The sequence below is a fragment of the Drosophila eugracilis genome, unplaced genomic scaffold, assembly GCF_018153835.1.
Source record: "Drosophila eugracilis isolate 14026-0451.02 unplaced genomic scaffold, ASM1815383v1 contig_367, whole genome shotgun sequence".
Lineage (NCBI taxonomy): Eukaryota > Metazoa > Arthropoda > Insecta > Diptera > Drosophilidae > Drosophila > Drosophila eugracilis.
The window spans coordinates 1,298,810-1,308,235 of NW_024573224.1; the positions used below are offsets into that span (position 1 = coordinate 1,298,810).

Below are 9,426 nucleotides of genomic sequence, written 5' to 3' on the forward strand. Positions count from 1 at the left end.
GTCGATTAGCGGAATACAGTTTGCCAGTCCATCACTAATGTGACGAAAAAAATTGTAAAAAACATTTTTGATACTCATTTTTCCCAGCTTTTCCACCCGGCCACGTTGGTATTCACCCACATCAAGATTTCCTCCCAAAACCGACTACTCGAGTGCTTCAAGATGACCTTAGTGGGCCTTGCAGCCCGCAAATTGGCGCAGAAGAAGAGGTGAGGCCGTTTGTTAAGGAACCTAGCCGGCTTTTGATCCTAACCTTTGATTTCTATGCCCACAGGGACGCCAAGCTAGCTGCTGACTTTCCTAAAGGAATTCGCTGCCAAAAGTGCCTTCAAATTGGACATTGGAGCTACGAGTGTAAGGAGAAACGGAAATACGTCCACCGTAGCTCCCGCACCAAGCAATTGAGCAAGCATTTGGCTCAAAAAGAGGCAGAGACGCCCAAGAACCAGGTAGAGGAGCAGCTGGAAGTAGCCCCGCCAGGTGGAAAAAAGGTCCGACGAAAGCGAAAGACCAGCAAGAGCTCCTCATCCTCATCAAGCTCGTCGGACAGCTCAGACAGTAGCAGCGAATCGGACTCTTCATCTGGTTCGGACTCTAGCAGCTCCAGTTCAGAGTCAGAAGACGAAGGGGGGAGTTCCTCTGGTTCCAGTAGCAGTGGAACCTCCTCCGACAGCGACAGCAGCGATGGGGCGTCCCAGAGGAAGAAAAAACGAGCCGACAGTTCAGCAGAATCCTCCGAAGATCAGGATTAATCAAGAGATCAATACCGGGTCCGTAGCGCATAGCTTTAGTAGTTTAGTTTTCCCCACAAACCCTTCAGATGCGGAAATTTAATCCGAATATGAACTTACTATATGTACTGTACTGTATTTATTATTTAAGTCCCCTAATGTTCACGGTCTGGTTATGTACGGGCCAAGATGCTACTCATAATAAAAATTTTTAGTCCGAGTCAGTTTCCTCGTCGAATTTTCTCAGTTGGTTGAACATGCCCAGGTCAATTTGCTGGCTATTGATTTGCTGAGAGTCCATTACAGTTGTGGCTTGGTTTTGCTCCGTCAGATCTATATTAAGAGTATCTATTCCAGGAGAGGATTCCTTCGATGTGTTCTGCATTCCTAGCACTTGTGACTTAAGATGCAGTTCCTCAACCTGTGCAACACAAAATTATACTATTCTGTTATAGAAATAAGGCTATCGTTACCACCTTTAATGAGTTTAATGTCTCTTGGATGACGGGGAGCACTCGCTCTAATTTCTTTTGAATAATGTAGAGTTGAGTCTGCTCTTTTTGTAGGACCCGATTTGATTGCAACATTTTGTAAACAAACAATAAACTTTTAACCCTCCGATGACCACAGGGTGTCGAAGGTTGTTATCGTTAATAATAACTAAGAAATAATCAGTTTTAAAATATTTGTGATATCATGCGTGATTACATCTGTGGAAATAAATTTAACATTCAAGTTCTTCGTTTATTATTAAATTTTTATGATAAATCTCTTACATAATTATATTATACAACAATTTTTAGTTGATCTAAATTTTTCAATCTGAATAACATTACTACTGTAAATGTAAATTTTAAATATAAAAAAATTTAATTTATTGATTAATTGTATTAGTGGGTTAATGATCAACTATCTTTTGTTACTATCGATATGCCTAAGCGAATGCAGAATTCCTGCCAGGGCTGACATTCGATAACAATGGCGGTGAGGTATGCGGCAATCGAAATCGTTCGCGCCTTTCGGAAATTTGCATTTTGTACAGTCAAAACAGGAATAAACGAAAACTGTGACAGAATATAAACAAACAAAAGAGAGCACAGAAGTAAATATAAACAATTCTCCATCAATGAACATAAGCGAAGTGGAAGGAGAGGCGGAAACGCTGATGAGGCGCTTTTACGCCAGTTGTGAGCAGTTGGAGCTGGATTCACGGATTCAGCAGAGTGCTCTGGCAACATACCGACAAATAGATGACTCCGGTGGTCTGTCTACCAGTGATGGAGATGTCCAAGAGTGGCTATGTTGTGCAGTCTACAGTGAACTGCAGCGGGAGAAGTTAAGGGATATCAGGGAGGAGTCCCAAAGTACCACTAACGAGGCGAATGATACGCTGAACAAAAACAGCTGCTGGAACTTGTCACTAACCCGCCTGTTGTGTAGCTTTAAAGTAAATGTGTCACAATTTCTACGACGTATGGAGCACTGGAACTGGCTGGCCCAGAACGATAAATCCTTTCAGTTGGAGATTGAAGAGCTACGTCGCCGACTGGGCATCACTTTGACCCTATTGCGACATTACAACCACATCTTCCACAGTCTGTTTACTCAGCCCGGAGAGAAATCCGACACGGATGCCGTGACCCACTATCAAAAGCTCTATGAGTTCGGTTGGCTTCTCTTCCTGGTCATCCGAAACGAGTCTCCGGGATTTGCTACTTCGAACCTTGTTAATGGCTGTCAAGTTCTCGTCTGCAGCATGGATCTTCTTTTTGTAAACGCTCTGGAGGTGCCCCAATCTGAAGTGATTCGCCGTGATTTTACTGGCGTCCCCAAGGGGTGGGACAACGATGACTTCGACCACAGCTTCTTGAACAAATATACCGCTGTAGAAGCTCTGGGAACATTGATTCCTGAGCTTCCGATAAAGGGTGTGAAGCAGATGAAAGATGCGTTTTTCCACAAGTCCCTGATGCTTCTGTTTATGGACCAAAGCCTGGTGGGAGACGACACCCACATCAGAGAAATCATTAAGGGGGGAATGTTGGATATCAATCTAGCAAATCTAAACCGCAAGTACACCAACCACATAGCTGACATAAGTGAAATGGACGAACGAGTGCTGCTCTGCTTCGAAGAAGCAAAGTGTCGCAAGAGGGATTTTCATTTAAGCCCACTTCCAACCTACTCCTCACCTCATAAAAAATTTCTAGACCACGATTTACCACAAAGCCTTTCACCCTGCTTAGTGAAAGCCTTGCAAAGAGGCGAAGATGAAAATCAGGTTGTTAAATACGTAAATAAGACCCTGCATAAAATGGATCAAACTTTTATCGATGCCGCCAAGGACTACTTGAGTGCAGAAGCGGCTCAAAAACGAATTTGCTTGGCCAGAGGTCTTTACTATACATTTCTACAGAAGATTTTGGCCCCGGAGCTGGCTCTAAAACCAAAACTAAAGATTAGTCAGTTACTAAAGCAGCGCACATTAACCGCCACACTCTTAGCCTGCTGTTTGGAACTGTCTCTTCACATTTACGACGAACAAGAAGATGGCTTTAGGTTTCCCTTTATCCTAGACTGTTACTCTTTGGACGCCTACGAATTTCAAAAGATCCTGGAGCTGATGGTGCGCCACGATCAGGGCTTTCTGGGTAGAGAGCTGATTAAACACCTTCATGTGGTCGAAGAGAAGTGCCTGGGATCGTTGATTTTCCGCAAAAGCTCACAATTTTGGTGGGATTTGGGGCACGACATGCCCGTTTACCAAGCTGTCCAGTCTGAAGTGGAAGGTAAGGAGAACAATTCAACAGGAGCAGGCATCTGCCTGCGAAAGTTCTACGGGCTGGCCAACCGGCGACTGCTGCTCCTCTGTCAGAGCCTTTGCCTTGTTGATTCCTTTCCGCATATCTGGCACCTGGCAGAGTACTCCTTTACTTTGGAGGGTGGCCGGCTGCTTCGTAATCGTCATCTAGATCAACTCCTACTGTGTGCCATTCATATGCATGTCCGACTTGAGAAGCTTCACCTAACCTTTAGTATGATTATCCAGCATTATCGCCGCCAGCCGTACGCTCATAGAGACGTGTATCGAGAAGTCAATTTGGGCGTGGGTCAAACCGCTGATATCATCCGTTTCTACAATACTGTGTATGTCAAGAGCATGGCTAGCTATGGTCGTCAACTGGATTGTGAACAATCCCGAAAGTCACTGCAACAATCCAACGGGACTATAGGGGTTCTGATGGATATACCTCTCAACAAGAGGAGCATGCGAGAGAACATAAGCATATCTTCGCCACCACCGCCCAAGGTGTGCCAAGGTGGACCCTGCTCCAGTCTTCCTCCATCCCCTCTGCCCAAGCAAAGCTCACCCAACATAAAGCGTGCTGCCTCCAGCAGCGAACTGAGAGCAATCAAGAGACCTAATATTCTAAGACGGCGTACTTGCTTTCAGTGATCTTAAAGAGATATTGCATTAATTACTTGGCTGCATTTTACGCAGCTACCCTATAATATACGTTAAGATTTCCTAAGCTGCTGAAAACTCTTTGTAAATTATCAGACTGCTCAATTAAACTTCGACCGCAAAGAAATCTAAGTTTAAGAATCAATTTTTGATTTTTAACAAATTAAGAATTAAAAGAATTTTCTTGAAATAAAATAATAACTACCAACATTTTTTTTGTTTAAATAGATTTTTATTGAATGCCATTTTTGTGGCTTTGAAACTTGGTTCAAAATATTTGTGCAATTGCTTATTAACGCGACCGGACAGGAAACGAAACTTACACAAAACTGGAGACGCGTCAAGATGTAGGGCATCTTCTCAGATTAAACACAAGATTTGGGCTTAGAGTGGAGTATACATAATACATACTGAGAGCGTACGACTTAGAGCTAGTTACTTTAACGTTTTCTGACTTAAAAGTAAGAGTTAAGAAGGAGGAGCTACACCGGCGACGGGAGCAGTGCTCGCTGGAGGAATGCTGCCTGATGGAGCCATCGCTGATCCCGGTGGTCCGCCGCCATCTGACACTGGACCGCTGCTCGGCGGGGTAGTATCTAAGAAAGGTATTAAATGAGTATATACCATATGGAATTAAATGTTGTATATAGTGTTCTTACCCATTGGTGTCGGTGCCTGAGATTGCGCCGCTCCCGCTGCTGCTGGTCCGGATTGGTCGCTTGGATTCGTAACGATAGCCGTGGGAGCGCCAGGCGGTGGTCCACCGGCGAGAGCAATGGGCGGCGCTGCAAAGGGAGCACCGTTGGGCGGCGGAGCTACGGATCCGGCTATGTGCGGTGGCAGCGGCTGGTGTTGGGCAGTGGGACCCGCCAGCGGTTGTGACTGCGGCGGCAACTGGTGCGGATGTGGAGGCAGTTGTTGCTGCTGCGGCAGGTGTGGATGCGGTGGCAATGATTGCTGTTGCTGCTGCGGCTGCTGTTGTTGTGGTTGTGGTAACTGATGTTGCTGTTGCAATATCATGGACCCAGCGGCCGCTTGACCTTGAAGCTCCTGCTGGAGGCGGTGATGCGCTTGCTGCCGCGCCCGGAACTCGGCCGCCTTCAGCTGCTCCAGGTGGAACTGCTGGCGCTCTGTGATCAGCTGCTGTCGCTGATACTCCAACCCTTCGCGCTCTCGCTCCATGGTGGCCTCTAGCTCCTCAAAGTGACGCAACTTGATTTCGAGCTTCTTCATCTGTGTCTCGACAAGCAGCGCAACCAGTGACTTGATTTTGCGCTCTTCCAGGGCAGCCAGGTGTTTTGCCTTAACGGCTGCCGATGCTAAGGCTGCCGCTGCTGCCGTCTGCATATTGTTCTCACTAAACGTTCCATCCTTGGCCACAGCTCCTGGTCCTGTGCCAGGTCCCGATCCCTCCTTAGCCTCGGTGCCGTCCTTCGTCTCGCCATCGCCACTGCTGTCCTCCGTTTTGATGTCCACATCGCCTCCACTGGCGGATGCTGCTGTTTCTGTGGGTGAGGATTTGTTTGATTTGTCTGACTTGGTGGCTGACTTGTCGCCCAAAGGCGAGGAGCCGGACGACTCCTTTGATTTCTTGTCGGTGTTGTTGGTGTTGCCTGTCGCTGATGATGATGTGGAACTCGAGTCTGTGTTCGTGTCGGTTTTATCCGATTTTGTTTTGTCTTTGGACTTGGCATCGTCTGTGGTTGTTGTTTGTTATTTGGTGGTTGTGGTGTTGATGTGAGTTTGGTAGATTGGGCGCAACACAAAAACGAAACAATATACGAATACAGTGCCAAATGGAGAACACATTGGGAATTTTGAATGAAAGCAACACAAGAGTTCAACAAAACAAACAAATGCGAAACCAACAAATAATTAAATGTTTACGCTAGATATCGGTCACAAACAAACTGCTTGAAATTACAATTTTCGACGATTCCATCAACCGACATCCTTCAAAACCACCTTAACTATACGTTCTAGTTTTCTCTTACCGTCTTTTTTGTTCAGATCCTTCATTTCCTCATCAGAGCCGCCAGCGGACGCAGAGGCGCCTCCTTCCTTGCCCTCCTCATCCTCCTTGTCGTTTCCGGTTCCTGCTATCCCACTGTTGGCCAATCCAAAGTTTGGATTGAATTTACCGCCTGCGGAGGCCTTCTCCACGTTTTTCATGTGGTTATCCATAATCGTAGCGGGCACCTCATCCTAAAGCGTACATATTTTAAATTAATTCATGGTAATGCTTAGATATCCAACATTAAATTACCTTAATGGCTGCAAATTCTTCCATGGCAGCCTTGGCAGCAGCAGCAGCCACTCGAGGATCGACCACAGATGCGAGGAATGCCACGGTGGACATAATTGGATTGCCGCTCTTGCTAAAAGGAATGGGTTGACATCCCAAGGGACCTAGGAAGCCACCATCATCCTCAAGATAGGGGTCCTCAATGGGAAGCCGAAGGAAATGCAGGATGCATTCGTCTTGGGTGCGAGAGCCTACGTGCTCGCACACTTTGTTCCAATCGTCCTTGTGCATCTCTAGGCCTTCGAGCAGCAGCAGTGTTTCCTGATCGGTCCACTCCCGAGCCATGCTGGCCGCCGTTCGGTTTCTCATAGCCGCCGGCTTCTTGGCGTATTGATCTAGCTTTAAACCAAACTGGCTTACCCCAGAACTTAATCCACCGGCAGACCCACCGTTCTCCAAAGCCTCTGTCTTAATACCAGCCAGACCACCTTTATCTCCGAGCTCCAAGCCACCATCCTTGCCCAACGGCTTCTTGTCCAAATCTAACAGCGTCTTTGCCGCCGACGGCTGCTGCGTCTTTTGAGGATTTATAGACTGTAAGCCTGACGGTGTGTCCGAAAGAATGTGGAAGTGCGACGTTGGAGGCGGCCCCATTGGAGTGGGTCGCAGATCTGCATCGATCTGATAGTTAATCAGGCCCCACTGCTCCAAGAAGGCATGCACCCGCATGATGGCGCACACATCTCCGGCGAGGTTGCGCCTGCAGGCGGTGCTTGTTAAGTACTCCGTCGGATTGAGCCTGAAATTGATCAAAAACATTAGCTATACTCTCAACAGATAAAAAAGTAGAGTATCATCTTACCTGTAGGTGTCTATCATAAAGTTTCTGTAAGCCATGTAGATCTCTGGCGTCTTGGACTTATTCTTGCTGTTGAAGAATTCCGGCATAGCACGTTTCTCGATCACATGAATGGAGTTGTAATCAAACCAAGCTGAGTAAGAGGGCACAATAATATGGTGCGTCTGCTCAGTAACATTATCCTCCATATCCTCTTTGGCAGATGAAGAGAATTCTTGAGTGTTGCTATTATCACTGGTCTTGCCTGTCTGCGAGTTATCTCCATCTCCAGTAGACATGGCTTGAGCAGCGCTTCCTCCTGTCATTTCATCATCTAAATCGGTCATAGTGCCACCTAATCAGAAGGTAGATATTAGTTATACATTCATATGCTAGGATAATGATAAAACTTACCCTTAATAGGCATCATGTCGTTGTCCCCACGGGACTTTCCGCCCGGAGCTGGACTGGCTGTGGACTGTAGGGCGGCGTTGGCCTTATGCACCTCCTGGACGTTTGGTTCGACCGGCGGATCATCTAGATCGCGGGTCAGATCTTCGTCGTCATCTTCATTTCGCGACTTCTTGTGCACCACAGCAGGGGATCTCTTACGTTTTCCCGGCTTCGAGGTGGACGTTGATGTGGCTGGCGAAGGTGAACGGCGCCTCTTTTGCTTACCGCCCCCAGAGCTGGCAGCAGGCTTCTTTTTTTCGTCGCCGAAGGACATGATGTCGTCAATGGACATGCGCTGCTTGTGCGTTTTCTTCTTTCCTTGCTCGTCCACCTCGTAGTCCTCCTCAGCCATCCACTCATTGTACTGTTCCAGATCCACGATCCAGGAGGCAGATACTCTCCAGCGCTCCGCCGGGGACTCGGGATTCTCCGGAATGTGATCCGGCAAATCGAAGTTGTTAACAGCCCAAGAATCATAGGACTCCGGGAAATAGTACCAGTGCAACATCACATGGCCGCCACGCTTAAAAATTGGACGAGCATATTCATCTGGATGAGGATCCACGACAGGATAGACAATATGGGTGGCATCCTCCTCGTCTGAGACTATCTCAACCCGTCGGTTGTCGAGAATCTCGCGCAGTTTTCCTTCGAAGCCCTTCTCGATCTCCGGTCGGATGTAGATATACGGTATGCGATACAAATCGGCCTCCACCAGCGCTTGCTCGATCTCAATCAGCAGCTGAATGTTGGGATCCTTACGCGTAGGATTCTTGCCAATAGAGAAATCGAACTTCTTCCCGCGTTGCTCGGCCCGAAAACGGAACATGGTCGAAAAGATGATGCACAGGCCTCCGCCGCTCTTGAAGTCTAGAAAGCAGCGCATCTGCGGAGGCAAAAATTAAGATGCATTAGCTAAAACCATTTACTTCCTAGCATTAATGATGCTCTTTATCCACCATAGGGTTAATATTTACGTGTACACACGCAACATGGGGCACCCTGTACTGCGCACCCACACACAGACACACCAATACTAACCGGAATTCTGGTCGCCGGTGGCTCTGCTGAATTCTTTCCCAACTTCGCTTCCACATATTGAAGAAAATGGATGAGCAGTTGGGCTAAGGACTCCTTCGTGATGGGTTCCGAGCTGTGGGCCAAGTACTGCAAGAAATACGTATATCATTAAAGCGTTTTTTTTCTCAACATCAGGCAGCGCCATTTTTGTTTGCGGCGGCGTTGTTGTTGGTACGCACCTTCTTGCAATTCTTCTGCAGCCACTGCCGAATAGATTCGAAGCCCTGCAACGTCTCCGGCGACTGAAAAAAGTCTATATTCGGACTTCCGTCCTTCTTAGGACCCAGTGAATTCATAGTGCGGAACTTTAAAAGGCTTTTTGTCAATTATATTTTCACTTTTCCACGCCAACAAAAGCCAATAAACGCTGGGCAGATAAAATAGAGATGGAATACAATCTACAATCGATTTCTATTTGATACTATCGTTGTTTCCAGAAATGTGCGCATTTTGATGTTTACCGTGTTCCCATCGATTAATTGTAATGTAATACCTTTTTTACACTTTTTCTATTCATTTAAACGTACAAATTTTATAGTAATAATTTATTGACCCATTTAGTATTAAATTTAACACCTTTTTTTTTTACTTATTTTCAAGTATATGTGATTAT

The 9,426-nt window shown here is 46.6% G+C and overlaps 4 protein-coding genes across 5 annotated transcripts; 2 read left to right on the plus strand and 2 right to left on the minus strand.

Annotated features, from left to right (window-relative positions):
• Positions 1-23: 23 nt before the first annotated feature.
• On the plus strand, positions 24-951 carry LOC108116320 (zinc finger CCHC domain-containing protein 10). The gene is made up of 2 exons (XM_017228127.2): positions 24-209; positions 275-951. The coding sequence occupies exons 1-2, from the start codon at positions 163-165 to the stop codon at positions 750-752; spliced, it is 525 nt and encodes a 174-aa protein (XP_017083616.2). The 5' UTR covers positions 24-162; the 3' UTR covers positions 753-951.
• Positions 856-1,422, minus strand: LOC108116322. Its single transcript, XM_017228129.2, has 2 exons — positions 1,208-1,422; positions 856-1,152 (listed from the first exon to the last, which is right to left on the minus strand). Exons 1-2 carry the CDS (start codon positions 1,316-1,318, stop codon positions 943-945), a joined length of 321 nt encoding a protein of 106 aa, XP_017083618.1. The 5' UTR covers positions 1,319-1,422; the 3' UTR covers positions 856-942.
• A 294-nt stretch (positions 1,423-1,716) lies between these two features.
• On the plus strand, positions 1,717-4,359 carry LOC108116316 (retinoblastoma family protein). The gene has a single exon (XM_017228107.2). It carries the CDS (start codon positions 1,858-1,860, stop codon positions 4,186-4,188), a length of 2,331 nt encoding a protein of 776 aa, XP_017083596.2. The 5' UTR covers positions 1,717-1,857; the 3' UTR covers positions 4,189-4,359.
• Positions 4,360-4,407: 48 nt separating this feature from the next.
• LOC108116315 (SWI/SNF complex subunit SMARCC2) lies at positions 4,408-9,215 on the minus strand. Of its 2 annotated transcripts, none has more exons than XM_017228106.2 (8): positions 8,993-9,215; positions 8,775-8,900; positions 7,695-8,619; positions 7,305-7,635; positions 6,464-7,241; positions 6,192-6,402; positions 4,857-5,702; positions 4,408-4,793 (listed from the first exon to the last, which is right to left on the minus strand). In XM_017228106.2, exons 1-8 carry the CDS (start codon positions 9,107-9,109, stop codon positions 4,666-4,668), a joined length of 3,462 nt encoding a protein of 1,153 aa, XP_017083595.2. In that variant the 5' UTR covers positions 9,110-9,215; the 3' UTR covers positions 4,408-4,665. The 2 variants fall into 2 exon arrangements, with proteins under 2 accessions (XP_017083595.2, XP_017083594.2); XM_017228105.2 differs by having other exon boundaries at positions 4,857-5,894.
• Positions 9,216-9,426: the final 211 nt, after the last annotated feature.